Source organism: Hippocampus zosterae, chromosome 3 (assembly GCF_025434085.1).
Source record: "Hippocampus zosterae strain Florida chromosome 3, ASM2543408v3, whole genome shotgun sequence".
NCBI lineage: Eukaryota > Metazoa > Chordata > Actinopteri > Syngnathiformes > Syngnathidae > Hippocampus > Hippocampus zosterae.
In genome coordinates, this window is record NC_067453.1 from 25,628,868 (window position 1) to 25,646,045 (window position 17,178).

General features: G+C 41.6%; 2 protein-coding genes across 3 annotated transcripts in view; one reads left to right on the forward strand and one right to left on the reverse strand.

Moving 5' to 3' along the window:
• The window catches only part of LOC127597570 (SRSF protein kinase 2-like), a 446,193-nt gene that overhangs the window by 115,225 nt on the left and 313,790 nt on the right, over positions 1-17,178 (forward strand). The window lies entirely within an intron of this gene.
• plxnb2b (plexin b2b) overlaps positions 1-17,178 on the reverse strand; it is a 171,222-nt gene that overhangs the window by 30,419 nt on the left and 123,625 nt on the right. For both annotated transcript variants that reach the window (XR_007961676.1, XM_052060665.1), the window contains exons 6-18: positions 16,941-17,129; positions 16,733-16,858; positions 13,929-14,029; positions 12,574-12,700; positions 9,894-10,053; positions 9,437-9,548; positions 8,279-8,393; positions 6,689-6,790; positions 6,510-6,605; positions 4,275-4,362; positions 3,867-4,051; positions 1,952-2,100; positions 547-658 (exon numbers count right to left, since the gene is read on the reverse strand). Coding sequence is in view for 1 of the 2 variants with exons in the window: in XM_052060665.1 (XP_051916625.1) it covers positions 547-658; positions 1,952-2,100; positions 3,867-4,051; positions 4,275-4,362; positions 6,510-6,605; positions 6,689-6,790; positions 8,279-8,393; positions 9,437-9,548; positions 9,894-10,053; positions 12,574-12,700; positions 13,929-14,029; positions 16,733-16,858; positions 16,941-17,129 (1,662 nt within the window). In the remaining variant the exon portion in view is untranslated. The remainder of the gene's footprint in view (positions 1-546; positions 659-1,951; positions 2,101-3,866; positions 4,052-4,274; positions 4,363-6,509; positions 6,606-6,688; positions 6,791-8,278; positions 8,394-9,436; positions 9,549-9,893; positions 10,054-12,573; positions 12,701-13,928; positions 14,030-16,732; positions 16,859-16,940; positions 17,130-17,178) is intronic.

Sequence of the window (17,178 nt, forward strand, 5' to 3'; positions counted from 1 at the left end):
GTGAGAGTAGCCAGACGAAGCAGGAATACGTGTATTACAAGTTCAATCACACACGTGCAAACACTCGTTGGCGCGTGCAAACTCCCAACTTCAATCTTGCGTTCATCGGACACAGATCGCACATCCGCCTCAATTTGCTGAGCAAACACTTCAGGCGGAGCGCTCCCTGGAGGGGGTAAGATTTAGCGCCGCTGGGGATAAGGAAGGCGAGTTCAAAAGCAACACCGCCTGTTCCAAGTCTTACAGAGAAAAACGAGGTCGAGTGCGCAGCATCTGCTCAAACACCTACTTTGAGTTTTTTTTTTTGCGTAATACTCTGACATCACAGACATTTTCCGCATAAAAAAACACATTTTTGTCAAAAAAATTTCAACTTTATTCCCGGAAAAAAGGCCTCAATGTTCATAAGAACGACCTTCTCAGCCAGGCTTTCCATTAGTGGGCACAGATTTCATTTTATTTTATTTATTCATTTATTTATTTTCAATTTATACTGTGAGTCAGAAATAACTGCAGTCAACTAAAAGTTTGCTTTATTGTGTTTACCCTGTAAGTGAAGAACATGGAGGAGGTTCCTTTCTTTCCGCCTTTCACCTCCACGTCCACCTGGCCCGAGAATTGCTTGTGAGAGGCCACGGGGCCGATCTCGCACACCACACTGGAGGAAGGGGGGGAAAGAGAAACAACATAATTAACATGACTTGAATCTTCTAAAATTAAGTCTTTCTTCGCCATGAAAATTAAATCCTCATTCCCATAGGATTTTACGAGACCATTTTTTCGTTGCAAAATGACCTTAATACTCCAAGGGTTATACTTTAATCTAATAAAAATGTGACTTTTTTTCTCCTTATATTTAAACTTTATTTTTAAAAAAACATAACTTTAAAAAAGGCTTTATTTTCCTAACATTTTAACTTTAATCTCATAAAAATCATCATTCTTTTCTCCTAATCATTGAAAAAAATATATCTGCATTATTCTTATAAAACCAAATTTTTTCCCTTGCAAAAATATAACTTTATTTTCCTTTCATAACAGCAGCACATCTGCAGCAACTTAAAAAAAGTTTTAAAAATGTATGGCCATCAATAACTGGCCTGTAGTTTTTTTTCCCAGGAGCTGCGTGAATGCATATCGGGAGGTTTGCAGGCGGAACGATGGCTGGGATTCCTTAGCCGTCACATTTGAATGATTGATGGGCCCCAGATGTTGGGAAGAGAACTCACTGCTTGGTCATTTGAGTCGACGGGTTACCATTAGCCCACATGATTGCTGGAGCCATCTTTTGACTGCGTCACGTTTATCTGACAGTTGAAATTACAAAGACAGGTGCTCAGACTCTTCATGGCTTGTGCCCCCCCCACCCCCCCAAAAAAACAAATCTGATATTTTGGTTAATATTTCAGTTAGTCTCGTAAAATTTTGCTTTTTTGGAGGGGAGAATCTGGATTTGAAAGTTGAAATCTTTGGAACGTGACTGCTGTATGAATTTGCTCTATTGAAATTGAATTTTAGGAAAGCTATTTGACTACTTTTGTTGGTGAAAGTGCAACTTTAAAAAAAAAATTTCCGCTAGGTAAAATGTTAATTGTTTTTCATGCACAAAAATGTGACAATTCTTTGGTTATCTTGATTTCACTTTTGTGACATGACGGGGGGTGGGGAGTGGGGGGTTCCCCCTCCAAATATTTCTATGTCAAACTCGTAGCACCACACTGCGATTCATATAAAATTCTGGTAAAATTACAACTTGTTGGAGTTGGAGCACTTGGACAAAAAATTTTTTTTAAAGTACAACGACATGCTCCTAACTTTATTCATCCTAAAATGTTTCTTTCTTTTCCTGGTAAACTTGTGATTTAAAATGTAAAAAAAAAAAAAGATAATAAATTAATGACACACACAATTTTGACTATACTCCCATAAAAGTCCTTCTCTTATGCATTACCTGGTGGAGACGGAGTATTTGTCCAGCTTGTGATCGCAGGGCTCCCCGACCACCGTGATGCGTTCTATGTCTTCCTTGCGGATTCCCAGGTTGGAGCCGCGAATGGTGATGGCGATGCCGCCTTGCAGGGGGCCGAAGCGAGGGATGATCTGAATGACAGAGAGCGGAGCATGTTTGACTTGAGTTGCAAGCACTCGCTGCGGTTCCTGCCAACATTGTTGCACTTACATCGGTGCACTTACAACCCTTTGAACACAAAGAGCAGAAAGACAGTAGCATACAACGATACTATGACTCTATGACGCTGGAACATTTTTATTCATTCCATTTCAATTCAGAAGTCAAGGTTGCAATAAATTTAGAGTTTTATGAAATATAGACATCTTTTTTTATATTGGCTCTCATGAGCTCGTGCAGCCAGCAGCAGTTGAACATCAAACTTGAGAAACATGAAGTCGGTGAGAGATGTTCTTCCCGTATTAAAAATGCACGTCAAAGTACGCAGCGGTTAAAATAAAAAGGAGCTCGTCTGTTTGTTTGGCCTTGGCTGAGCCAGCAAACATCTTTTGACTGCTGAATGAATACAATCATTTGCTCTTGCGTAATTACATGACTTTCTCCCCACCAACCCCTCTAAATAACAAAAAAGGCAAGCCGACAAAATCACCGATCCGCCACACTTGCGAGGTCCTCAAGGAGAAACAAACTTTGGCTTTCATACAAGGACGGCATTTAATCATTCATTCATCTCCTGAACCGCTCAATCCTCACTAGGGTCACGGGGGGTGCTGGAGCCTATCCCAGCTGTCTCCGGGCAGTAGGCGGGGGACACCCTGAATCGGTTGCCAGCCAATCGTAGGGCACACAGAGACAAACAACCATCCACACTCACACTCACACCTAGGGACAATTTAGAGCGTCCAATCAGCCTGCCATGCATGTTTTTGGAATGTGGGAGGAAACCGGAGCACCCGGAGAAAACCCACGCAGGCCCGGGGAGAACATGCAAACTCCACACAGGGAGGCCGGAGCTGGAATCGAACCCGGTACCTCTGCACTGTGAAGCCGACGTGCTAACCACTGGACTACCGGGCCGCCCTGGCATTTAACCAACAGTTGATTATCTGAATCTTGACAGTACATTTGTTTGCGCGAGAATACGGCTTTCGCCTGTCAATTTACAAACAAACGAAAAAAAATCCCCTCCAACTTCATACCAGAAAAATTACAACGAAGGCTTTTTCCTGTAAAATTCAGACCTGATTCCTTTGACGTAAAACGAAAGCTACACCTCCAGTATAAAAGCGGAATCCTCATCAGCCTTCTTTTGTTCTCGTAAAAGCTGTTTTCAAATCAAATCAAATCAACATTGAATCATGCACATACAATCGGTACCCCGAAAGAGAATTTAAGGACCCCCCCTCTCCTAAATTTTAGAGATCCTTATATCATATTTTCATGTTGTTTTTTGGGGGGACAAGTTATAGTAGAAGAAATGTAATAATTTAACAACCAAAATAGGTTACACCTCCCTTTGCATTTAAAAAAAATTAAAAAAGCTTTGAGCCACCTGACCCCTCCCACCTCTGCTTTTAAGTGGTACCTTGCCAATTTCTGACCTTCGACCGCTCAATATCAACATGGTATTATCGTTACCAGGCCAAACGGTAACGACACAATGCTCCATTTGCTGTTCAATGAGCTAGCTCGGAATTTAGTTGCTAGGAAACGCGAACAGGTGGTCAGACAATTGACCTGCCAATGGAACGAGAGAAATCAGCTTCTACATGTAAGGTCCTCAAGGAGAAACAAACTTCTCCTTTCACACAAGGACATCATATCATTATAAAGCGCTCCGAATGAAAATCCAATGCCGGAAGAAAAGAAAACGCTTGGCAGGCGCCGAACGACTCACGTCGGTGATCTGGGGTGCGGGGCACTCGGCGTCGTGGGGGTCCTTGGCGTTGTTCTGGTCGGCGGCGCAGAGCTGCTCGTACACACACGCCCTATGCTTGGCGCACCACACGCATCTGTACTTGAGGTCGGCGTTCTTACACAGACTGCAGTCCTCTCGTCCCACTGAGCAGTTGTACAGTGTGACTGAAAAATAAAGAATCATAATAAACAAGAACAACAATAAGGAGAAGAACAGAAAATACACCAGAATGCCGTACGTCTGGACAGTATCAGAAATACATGTAAATCTGGTATCGGTATTGGCGCATCCCCAATCGTCCGATTTTAATTGTAAGAAGCCTCGGCTGAGGTCTCAGCACCCTGTGAAAAAGAATTATAGTGGAGAAATTCAAATGCGCGAACATACCGTTAAGGGTGCTGTCCATCTTCTTGTCCAGCTCCTTGTCCTTGACGTAAAGAACAACATTGGTCTCCGGTGACTTGTCATAGGAAAACTGAAGGGAGATCGTAGGGAGGGAAAATGAATTATTAATGCGGTATTCCGAGATTGTTGGCATTTGAGGCCTACGGCTGCAACTAAATGGTATGGTCCCGTGGAGAGAATGGGAAGGGGGGGTAGGGGAGGGTATATAAATGAAATAAAATATCGTACGGAGTCTGATATATTTTGTTGCTGAAGACGTGACATTGGAAAGGAACACAGCCGGCAGGGGTTAAAAAAAAAAAAGCTGCGTGAGCTTCAACATTCAATAATAACACCACGCGGAATGGTTATGAGCATTTCGCTTTGTATCCCGACATGACATGTGTCCCAATTTTTGACCACAAAAAATGAAGGGAGCCTCTTTTAAGAGAAAATGCGTGTGAATGTGTTTGTTTTTTTTTTTGACGCCACATTTTCATGATGACTGGCGTGATTCTGTTGAGACCAGCTCAATTTTCAGCTTGACGTCAGCCACAAATCAACCACGCTAAGCATCGACAAATGGTCTCAATATTGTCACCTTCTTAAAATAATGGCCCAAGTCATATTTTGTAAAAAAATAAAAATAAAAATGTATTTTTTGGCTTTCAACATTAACTGAGTGAGGATGCTTTGTTAAAAATGGCTATATCCTTTATTCAACAGATCATTCAATTCTACCCTTGAAATGAAATTATTCGGAAATAAAATTCCTGTGTAATCAGTATTTGGTTCAATTTTCTGTTTTCTGAAAAAAAAAATTGCCATTATTTTACATAGGTGGCAATGTGTTCAATAAGAGGAGTGTTTGGCATTAATTAAGCAAAATAAAGTAAGTAATGTGGAGGTTAGCCTCATTTATATCAATGAGGCGAAATAGTTCGCCCAGGCCAACTACAGATATGAAAGCTTTAATATCGTTATCATTTATTTATTGGGCTTTACTTAGCTGGCGCTGCTGTACGTTTATAATGCAATTCTGTGCATCGCGTAAATCATCCACATTTCCAGACGATGCAAATTTACATTTTGTATTATCTTGTTTTTGTTCTCCTCTGATAATGATACTGTACATTGCAAAACACACTGTGCACTATGTAGATTGAACAGATTTGACTGAACTCAATGGCCTTCACAGCCTTTTTATACCCACAGAAACAGATATCGCGCACGCTGTTCACACGATATATGCTAATTAATTGCGGTTTATGCACTTCTGGTTAGAAGCAAATCTGCATTGCACTAATCTAATCTAATCCCGTAGTTACATGTAATTTGAACCCCGGTGGCGAGTTGTTTCACATGTTCTGCCAGGGTAAACAAAGCCATATGAAACGTGTGCCAATTGACATGAGACGCTGAGAACTCGAGTCAGCTATCTCCGTTCATGGGATTTTGGCATTTAAAGTTTCATGACACTCAGTACAATATTGTTCAGAGTCACAACTGTCACAATATTTCATAAACAAATGAAAAATATCTTTATGGGTGAGCAAGTATGATAAAGGTCAGGCCAATACTGGTCTTAATTTCAGGTGTCACACACTTGTGAAGGATGCTGATATCAGCCACAATACTTAAAGCAAAATAAATAAATGAATACATATTTAATTACAAATCTTTACAAATCGCTCCATGTACAGCACTTTGTATGCAGCGATGGCTGTTTGAAAGTGCTCTATAAATACTGTTGACTTGACTTGACTTGACTTGACAAATCTGGCAGCGAGTAAGTCTTCCTTGCCAGTAAGGGGCGCTACACTGTGGCCATTTGACACATCACTCAATCATAAGATACGTCCGAAAGACCGAAAGGCCTTTGCCCAAAATTATCTGTCATTGTGTTAATTGAAATTTTATGAATAGATGGATCATAAGTACTACAGCTGCAGTGGTACTCATACTGGTATCGGTCTGGAAAAAAAGTCTCTGAATAATACTGCCTTATATCAACATACCGATGTACACATAAGCCAAAAAAAGTGCCGAGTGCAACACTGGGCTGCTCCGTACATGTCAAAATTGTAACTAAACCTTCATTCATAATAATGAGGGAGTATGTTTTCATAAACGCAATCATTTTTAAAGTGTATGGGTTGTGGGGGGCGGTAGATTCAAACCAGAAACATTTTGCGGGTGGGTATAGTTATTTAATTACAACACTGTAAGAAAACTCACATTGAATCCACTGAAGATGTAGAAAGGTCCGTCCTCAAAGTTGACCTCCTCCTCCACGTTCTTCATGAGCTCCGTGCCGATGGTGAAAACGCGACCCTGGGTGACACGCAGAGGGGGATGACCCACCCGGCTGGCTTTGGAAGGAGCCGCGCGTGGGGAATTGGTGAATCGCGGCATACCTGGTAAAGGTCCAGATTGATGCCCTCGAAGCTGATTGACTTCTTGTAGCCCACCGGGATCAGCATGGGGTCGGGATTCTCAAACTGTGGACACCTCGCTCCCTGGAGAGTTACCGCAACGCATACTTCAAGGTCAACGTCATTACAATCTGCACTTTTACACCGAAGGTAGATGGACACAGAGAAGATAATGACGGGAACGTCCCGTCATTGGTTACATTCCAAATCTCCCTTATTAATGTCACTTAACCCCATGCAAAAACATTCAATATATTGCAAAGGGGGTAAGGAGAGCAATCGGTAAGACAACACAGTCCTGATCTGATATTGATATCAGTTTGATATCATCTTTAAAAACAGTATCAGATTCTATCAATCCACATGCCAAATCTTCGACTTTAGCTCTTTATACAGTCCACAAACAGTCCATTCTGCAATCCGGTCCTGCCTTTCTATCAAACAGTGTGAATGTAAAAAAAAAAGACAAAATAAAAAAAACAAGGATTCCGAATGAACTGAAGTCAGCCTGAATGATTTTTCTGCACATTAACGACTATAATTTTCTTGTCTCGCCTTTTCTCAGGGTCCTTGAATTTATTTTGCACTGCAATTTATTTTGAATTTATTCTATTCGAGTGCAGTCGATTCTCATGGTTGAGGTTGAAGGTATGTAACTCAAAATTTCACATACCTATCTCATACCCACTGTTGCTGACTATTGCCCGTTGTTTGAAAAGTATGACTTGATTAAGTCTCCATTCCATCCTAGGTGAAGTATTTTACACAAAATATTAACTAAAAGCATGCATTGTTCCTGCTGATATTGCGTCGGATTGATCTTGGTATCGGACAGCACTCTAGTCTGCAATACCGGAATCATATCATCCCCAAGATGAAAGAAAAAAATTCTTGCCTGTTTTTGCTGCTGTGTTTTATAAAATGAAACTCCAGCTGGCGCTATGAAGTTCATTTTGTCTTCTTATTCGTTAAATTCGGTTTAAAGCTTCTTTTTGTTCCAGACAATTGCCTCTTTTTTTTTTTTTTTTTTTTGCACAGTTGCACGTGCGGTCGACTTACTTTTTGTGCGTCATTTTGTTCTGCTCTACGTTATGTGCCACGGGGTGGTATAGCATTGAAGCTCGGACCGCCACTGCACGGCACACTAATAATGACATCATCAACATGGGCCCGCGGCATGAATATTAAACGTCTCTCAGGCATATTTTTGCATGCCACTATTCATATTTTAGCGGAAGGAAACTCAGTGACAAGCCCAAAAAAAGTATCTTGGATTGCTTGGCCTTGGCGGAGGTCTGCGCTCGACTGCGCACCGTGCTCGTTTACAATGCAAATGCGGAAAACTACTGCACTGGAACGGAAAATCTCATCTGCAGCCACAGATAGGAAGCGTATCAGGCCAACATCTGCTGACTTGTAAATTGACACAGCCTCCAATAAATGTCCCGTAAGATGACGACAGCTGATAGCTGGATTACTCCCCCCCCCTTTTTTTAATGACTTTCTCAGTCAGCATTTAGACAGCCAGAAACTTTTTGTGAGGCGAGCCACACTGGTGAGGAGAAGACGAACCTGTCGGTGTTTGATGACGTGAGGGGCCGGGGGTGCGCTGTCGTCCAGGTCGCTGCAGGTGTGGTCGTGTGTGTTCCACTGGCAGCCCCACGAACTGGCCACGCACGACATACAACTGAAAACACAGCATTGGCTCAGACGTGTTGTCCCGCTTAGGGTAGAGCAATCCAAGTGTTCTACTATTCTCATTTTCTATACTTCTCTTTTTTTCTAAAATTGTAATTTGTTTTGTCTTTTTTTTAGTTTTTTTAAATAATTCTGTTTTGAAGTTATTTTACATTTTCACAAGTTGTCTATTTTTGTTTAAGATTTGTCTTTTCTTTTTTATTGGCCTGATCATTGTATATATTGTCAGATTTGTGTATTCGTCTCAGATTTCTGTTTATAAACTTTTTTTTGAGGATTGTTGTTTCAGCTCTTTTTATATTGTGCAAGTTAACATTTGGAATTGCAGGACTACTATTAGTCAATCCCTGACATATTTCTATAATTCATATAACAATGCTGTAATTTTGATCATTTTGGGCAAAACAATCCATATTCCTATCCATCATTAGAGATCAATTAGATCAATTGATATTTTAGAGTTGAAATGCATTTCTTGGGTCTTTGGAAGGAAAGCAGAGAGACGATGCAAACTCTACACACAAGCTCAGAACTGGTCTTCAAACCCGGAACCTTACAATGTGAGAGAGGGAGAGAGAGAGAGAGAGAGACGCTAACCATGTGGGTGACCGGGTGTGACTTTTCTTGTTGCGTTCAATGTAATCTCAGATAATAAAAAGCAGCACGTTTAAACATGCAAACTCATCAAAGGGCATCAGGCATGAAAATCCATGTCGCTGACAGCAAAATGAATCTGCCCCCATGTCACAAAAGCAAAGCTCGTTCATCACGAGCGCCGCGGCATGCGTAGGGGGGGAAAAAAAAATTGGAAGCAAAAAAGAAAACGTAGTGAGATCGACTTTCCTAGTTTGATTAATGACAAGGAAACAGGCAATTTCCATTGCGTGCTAATAAAAAAAAAAAGTGGATAAAAATGCAGAAGGCATTACCATTTCCATTCAGGTGTTTGCACGCATGTGCGCGTGCAACACACACACACACACACACACACATGACCGCACGGTGTCAGCAGGATGTCTGCGTGGCACTCACGGCGTGTTCTCCGACTTCATGACGGTGGCCGCACAGTTGTAGAACTGGTAGTCTCGGGTCGCCAACGCCACCGTCTCGTTGACGAAGATCTTCACCGGCACAGCCACAAAGTCTGTGGGTACATACGGGATTTGTATATATATAAAAAAATAAAATGTAGAAATCCTGCTATCACGGTAAAAGTTTGCTTTCGGACTGCCGACCAACCGATCAATGTTCCTCTCAGTCCACAGTCAACGCTCTCGCCTACTCTAAATAATACAAATGATTGTAATTGTGATCCACCGATACTGTAATTCCAACACTTCTTGCAGTGAAAAAGCGCGAGTGCATATTTTCCACTGCTTTATATTTAATAAAGGTGGGCTCATTTATATTGCAAGACAGTCATTTATTTATGACTGCAACTCCCCCTTGGGCGATTAAATAAAAATGGTGAAAAAGCCATACATCGTACCTTGGTGATCGGTGGTGTGCGGGATGTGCGAAGGGTGGGGTAGATCGCACGAGACCTGACCAGAGTCAGACATGACGGCGTCGCTTTGGATCGACTTGAAGGAGCATTGCAGGCGGTCTGAGGGGCCGATGGTGGGCAATGAAGGAATATTGATCTTCACCTAGGATGGAATGGAATGTCAACAAGTGAGTCCTTCACATTGGTTTGCAATTATTATTCTTTTTTTAATATTTGGGATGGCAGCAGCGGTTGAGAGGGGGCAAAAGGATGAACACCTGCAAGTACTGTATGTTGTTTGAGAGTGGACTAACAGAGAGAAGAGAGCACAAAGGCAAATTCAAAAGACGACAGCTGCTGGTGAGCGATTTTCAATGCGATAAATGGAATTGCGAATACGAATACAGAGCAAAGAAATTCATTTTGTAGTTTCGACCTGTCCCAGGAGCATGAAAAGATATTGTTTCTTAGTAGAGAAAAAGTAAAAGGGGAAAGAAGAGTGTGTGGGGGGGGGGGGGACTCCCAAACTATGCTACATGGGAGGGGGCACAGTGTGGGATCTGGAAAAATCTCCTTCACAGTGTACACCATACTGCGAAGGAGATTTTTGTTTGGGGGGATACTGACAAGGCATAATGCAGTCTTGTGGTGGCGGTGGGCGAGTGGACAAAGTGATTTATTTCTCAATGTATGTCAAAGACCAAAAAGGTCAATGTCGTTTTGGTATACCATACAAGATATCACGGTGCCTGAGGAAATTGCTCAGTTCCAATCTTATCAGTCCAAAGGGGGGGAAAAAATATTTGGGCTACTATGATACAACTTTCACTGAGAGTGAGAATAACTTCTCGCTTTCATCAGTTCTCCAAGGATTTTTTAATCTACCTGGTATAGCCTTTTTTTCCTATGCATAGGTTTCACTATATTTTACACTTTTGGGAATATTTACAGTGCTCTCTTTGCCCTCAACTTGATCTAATACTAATTTAGACAAAGCAAATAATAGTTAAAAAAAAAAAAAGCACACGCAATCCGGTTTTGCAAAATATTTCGCGCGTGAGAGTAAAACTCCACTTTTTAGTAAAACTGCCACCCTCACTCAGAAAGGTGTCTCTCGAATGTCTCTTGTGATGACGGGTTGTCAGCACTTTGCTTCACCGGCAGCGCTAGTGCTAGTTATTGGTTCGCTACCTCCTCTTCTAACGTCCTCAACACCATATCGGTTGAATCACACCCGAGAAAGCAGGTCAATTGAAGCTGTTTTTGTTTTTGTTGTTTTCCTGACAGGAATCGGTAAGCAGAATTATCAGGCAAGCTAACAAACAATTCTTAGGAATCATATTACTGGGATGTGGTTCTTAAAAAAAGCCGTTTTTCCAATTCCCATCACTACCTGCTCGAATGCGGGTTGAAAGTGGACCAAAAGATAGGAGAAAAAGAGAGCACAAAGTAAAAGCAAAGGACAGCAACAACAGAAACAAATACTGTACGTGCTGTTTGAAGGGCACAAAACCGAGAGAAAAAGAGTAACCAAAAAAGCAAAAAAACAAACCAAGAACGCTTGCTAGTTGCTAGTTTGAGAGGGGTCAAACCGACAAACACGTGAAAGCAGAGCAAAAATTTTAAATAATTATAACAGCAACTGTTAAAATGAAATTTGACGTTGGAAAGGAATAGACACTCCGCTAGCTAGCTCGCTAGCTAAATAAATAACCAAATAAATAAATAAAGGAGTAACACCTGTTCGTATGTTTTGATACATAGAGGCTCATCCAAAGTTGATTGTACATCCCCCCCTCCCCCCAAAAAAACAACATCAAACTGCTAACCATTTCCTTTTTGGCAATAGTTGATCATTAGCGAGTCATGCTCGCAACGAGACAGCCTTAATGTGACAGTGAGCTGGGGGAAATTCCTTTGGGCAGAGATGAGATGGAGGGAGGCGGGAAAGAAGATAGGCTACATCCAAACCTTGCTAGCAGCTTCAATACTGTAAAATCAACTTTTAATTTGGCATTCATTTTTGAGGGGCGGGGGGGGTGAGAATTTGGGGAATGTGAAAAATAGTTCTGTACATGTACTGAATGGGCTCAAGGGTTTCAATGGTGTGGATCTGTTAAAAAAATGTGGAAGCATCCGCAAGATATCTCTTAACGCTATAATTCTACCTTGAAAATGTGGAAATTCTGAAAAGCAAATATTGTTCTTCAGAGTTCAAAAAGACTGCTGCCTGGAAATGTTAATTCTTCAATAAATGCTTCCACCACCTTACATCTCCTGTGGGTGTGCTGTTCTTCTGGCGCTCACATTCTTTTGGAACTGCGTCCAAAAAAAAAAAAAAAAAGTGTGCGGTTTTCCAACACGCATGAAAAAGGCAAATACAAGAGGAAGAAAGAGGGAAAAGAAGTCCCAGGCGAGAAATGCAGTCGCTCCATCTTCAATGGTTCAGTTATAATAAGTCAGTTTTGGGGGGGTTTGAGGACGGGTCGATACGGAGCAGGAATAAACTTGAGCCCCGGCTTTTGGATTTACAATGGCGACCATTCATCACGCTGACTGTGTGAAGAACAAATAGATGGAACAAAGACTGAAAAATGAGTGAGAGAGTGTGTGTGAGAGAGAGAGAGAGAGAGAGAGAGAGAGAGAGAGAGAGAGAGAGAGAGAGAGAGAGAGAGAGAGATACCTTCTGGCTCTTTTTGCAGGAGAGGTTGGGAGGGTAGAAGGAGACGATCTTGACACATTGCTGCCTCGGGCTCCACAGCCAGCCATTCTTCTCCTCTGCCCGTCGGCAATCCGACCTCCTGGTACACCTGCAGACGCCACGTGAAGCCCCCCACCCCCATCACACACACACACACACACACAAACGCACACACACACACACAGACCCCAACAAATCATTTCCACATCTCAAAACACAACACACACAAAAGTCTAAACCCCCCATTTCGAAGGCTTCAGAAATGTTGATACATTTTTCCACAATGTTGTTCGAAATAGCAATGGATACTGCACCTATCAATACAGATGCATTGTTTTAATACGCATCTATCTATCTAACTATCTAGTAGCCATCCATCCATCCGTCCGAGAGCAAGGAGGTCGTCTGCTACGTTAGCACCAAATGCTAACTGCAGACTGGTCGGTTGCAAATCTTTCCCTAACTTTTGAAATGGCAAATTTCTATTCTTGAGAAAAATGACAATTTAAGATGACAAACATTTTAATTTTAATCTGTTAGAATTTAGACTAATATTCCCCGCCACCCTAGTGAGGATCAAGCGGTTAGGAAGATGAATGAATGAATCCCCTACCCTCCTAAAATGCGACCAGCCCCTACCACTCCCTCATGCAGTATCTCAACTTTATTCTCATAAATCTACATCATCTTCAATAATTGAAAAAAAGTGTAAATGATGACTTGATTTTCCGCTCATTTTGAATTTATTACTGCAAAAGTACAAACTTTTCTCATATTTTCAATGTATGCTGACAAATTGCAACTTTTTGAAAAATTACACATTGATTCCCCCACCATTTTTACTTTATCTGCATAAAATGATTAGTGAACTACAAATGATTATTTTTTTCCCTCCTAAAAACCTATTGCTGTAAAACTTTATTCTAATGCTAATGAACCAGCTAGCCAACTAACAGAGGTTTAAAATAGTTGAAAAGAGAGAGTAGTCATATCAAGCAATACCATCTAACAAAATGAAGCTTCAGGTAGATGTAACAGCTATTGATCTCTCCAATCAATCCTGGCAAATATGTGGCAAACAACAGCATCGTACGCATGAATAGAAGCCGGCATAGAGTGCATCTCGCCGCACGCAGCTGACAAACCGCTTTAATTTCTGCTGGCTGCACCGAGAAAGAGACGGGATATTAACAATGTGAGTTAGTAAAAACGTCCACCGTAAAACACTGTGGAAAACACTCCCGAGTGCCGGAGAGCTGGAACTTTGCCTCTGTGCGTTTGTGTGTGTGTGTGTGTGTGTGCGTGTGTGTGTGTGTGTGTGTGTGTTTGTTTCTCACCTGCCCTGCAGCACACACCAGCCACAATACGGGTCCCTCATATTGACGCAGGAATGGCAGTCCTTCTTCTGAAGGCACGTCTCCACGGGCACCTTGGTGATCTGTGGCATGAGCACACGTCACGTGATCAGTCAGCAGTCACCCGAGGGAAGACGACTCGGCACGGCGGGGCGGATTCCGAGGCACGGGACGTCGCAAAGAAGTCTACTTGAATAATTGAGCGCGTACTTTTGTCCCGCCCTCGAGGGAGTCAAAATCCATTTGTTTTATCCACAATCCGGCGCTACCTCCACTGCTGTCCACAACGATGGAAATCACAAGCTGATGTGATTTAGAATGTCTCCGGTGCATGTGTGGTCCCAGTGGTGCCTTGTTTTTGGGAGCCACTGAAATGCATGGACATTAGAGGAATCCCTTCCATGAGCCAAAGAACATAAAAAAAATTGTGAAAAGAAACATCAAGAAAAAAAAATATTGAAAATTTAAATATTGCAAATATTGTAATTAATGAAAAAAATGGAGCCGCAAGTGTTTTACTGGAGAGCGACAAATTTGAAATATTTTTTAAAAATCCATTAAAAATATATATTTGGACATGCATTTCATGAAACATCAGCAATGCAGTTTTTTTTTTTTTTTTTTTAAATATGTATACATTCTGCTCATTTCTGGTAAAAAATCCCACTGATGTTCTGTCTCTTGGTCCACTTAAGACAAAAAATATTATTCTTCTGCCATGCAACAGCAGAGGCAGATGTATTTTTCATGCACAATTTGGCTTTATGGCGCAGCTAAAGCGAAGAACTGATTTTTTTCTCTTTTTTTCCCTTTATATTATATAACCAAGCCGAGGTAAGGTGTCAGCGGCGTTAAAACCCCAACACTGCCATGAATATGACAGGGGATTTAGAAACAATTTATGAGCAGTCGATTATCAGACAGGAACAGCAAACAGCTCTTTCCTCCTTGGCGCACACAATTCCCACACTTTCCCCCCCAGGGATGGTTTGAAAATTAATTTCTGGGCGTCCTTTATGGTTTCTTTCTTTCTTTTTTTTTTTTTTAATTATTATTTTTTTAAGCACTGCAGGTAATGCACAGCTTGGCCTTGAGTGTCACACAATAAATGTCAAAGTAGGTGCATTAAAGATTCTGTCTGGGTTTTCTTTTTGATATAGAATGAATGATTTTGTCTGCCCATTTTATGGGAGGAAAGACAGAACAGCAGCACGTCTACCTCCCCCTTGAGACATTATATGGGCTGTTTATTCTTTTGTTTTGAAACGATTGCCCCATAGTAACCCCAATTGTCTTTGGCTGTGGTCTCGCACAACATATGATAAAAAGATTCGCTTCTTGTTCCTACACGACTACAAGCTGGACATCTTTATAAAGTAGCAAGAAACAACAAACATTGTCTCGCCTTCTCCAAATCTTCAAATTACCAACAGGCATCTTTATCTATTCTATTTGAAGACTAACAACGAGTAAATAAGAATGCGGTAGTGAGGGATACGTTGTGCATATAAATTTGTATTTGTGCACTGTAAATTTCCCCAGTGTGGGACGAATAAAGGATATCTTATCTTATTATATAATAGTGAGCTTCTTAGACAACAATCAATTGATGCACCAAGACCAAAGCAGAAAAAACGTTCAGGTCAAAAACTGCGTTTTCTTCCCCCCACCCCCCCCCAAGATTTAGCAATAATATTTGCATTTAGAAAAACATCAAAATCAAGAAAGCCATTTGATTTGTTTTTCCTCATCTGGTCATCCTTGAACAAACAGCCCACCATCTTCGATTATCATGAAGTGTAAAATATAAGAGAAAATGAAACTCGCTTTCTATGTCATTCAAGTCACACATTTCACACAATCTTCATGAATATTAACAAATCAATCACTTTCCATGGCCAGAGGGAGAATACTGAAACTTCAACGGCGCAAACGACGATCTTTGATTTCCACATTTGCATTTTGCGGCTCATTGAATAACACCCTGAATAGCAAAAATCACAATTGAATCACAATTATTTACTTTTTTTTTTCTCCGAACCACGGAGACTGTCCCAGAAAGCTTCGCTGAGCTGGACACAAGAATGTTAACGTGGCCGCAATGCGCTTATGCCACTTATCCACAGGACGTAGGCGGGCCGACATAAGCTCAATGCTACGTACGCCACGACTAGCTAAGTATCAACAAGCTTTGACTGGCTACTAGTGTGGCGAAATATGTTATGAAATCGCTCCCGAGTCAATCGTCACCTCCAAGCCGACGAATAAGCGACACATCTGTCGACTATTGTTCTCACAAAGGCATGACAAGTAGTAATTAAAAGCCAAGCTAATTGTTAAGCTAACCTATGATACACATGTAACTGTGAAACACCGGAATTAAGGGCTTGGCTGACTGAGTACACTTTTCAGAGAAGTATGGCAGGAATTGCGTTAAAGCGGAGCATATCCAATTTTGAAGTATCAGACAGGCAATTTAATAGGTGTCCGCAGAGAAAATGATGCTACACACATAGCTAAATAGGATGGGAAATGAATTATGTTACACTCTGAGGCACGTCAACGTAGACGTAGTATTTCACATTTCCCTTCATGGCTGAGGTTGTCAAACTTTAATGTCCAAAGAACCAGGAAAACCCGCAACTGTCATTGAAATGTTATCACATCGAACCATTGTTTTGTCCTGTTATGTAATTGGCTTAGCGCAAGCTCAGTTGTATCCATTTTCAGTTCAAAGCGCTCCTTTTAAGCTTTCAAGTTGATCAAATGAGACTCGGTCGAGGCACCTTTTTGTCTGTGGTGATGTAGAGGTGACTGTGTTCCATGTCGAAGAAAAGGTTCTTGTTCACCTTCTCCCCCAAAGTGTCACCAGGGGCCTTGCCGTACACGTACGACGTGGACGTCAAGTGAACCTGTGAGGGGAAAAAAAAGAACAAGATGTGGAGTTGCCTTAAAAAGATGTTCAGTCAGGCAGGAATTCGGCGACAAGTTCACCTTGAAGACTTCTCCCTGGTTGTTGCCCAAAAAGGCAACGGTGTGATCGTTCTCCACAGCGATGGCGACCGCAGTGAGAAGGCCCGGCTTGGTCAGCACCGCGTTGGATTTCAAGGCGAATCGGGGCTTACTGGCAAGAGGCGTCGGCAGGAAATCTCCGCCGCATTTGTACTGTTCTAACGTGTCCTTCTGTAAGAGACAAGAACGCAAAGGTTTCTTGAGGCACTCGACAGTGGAA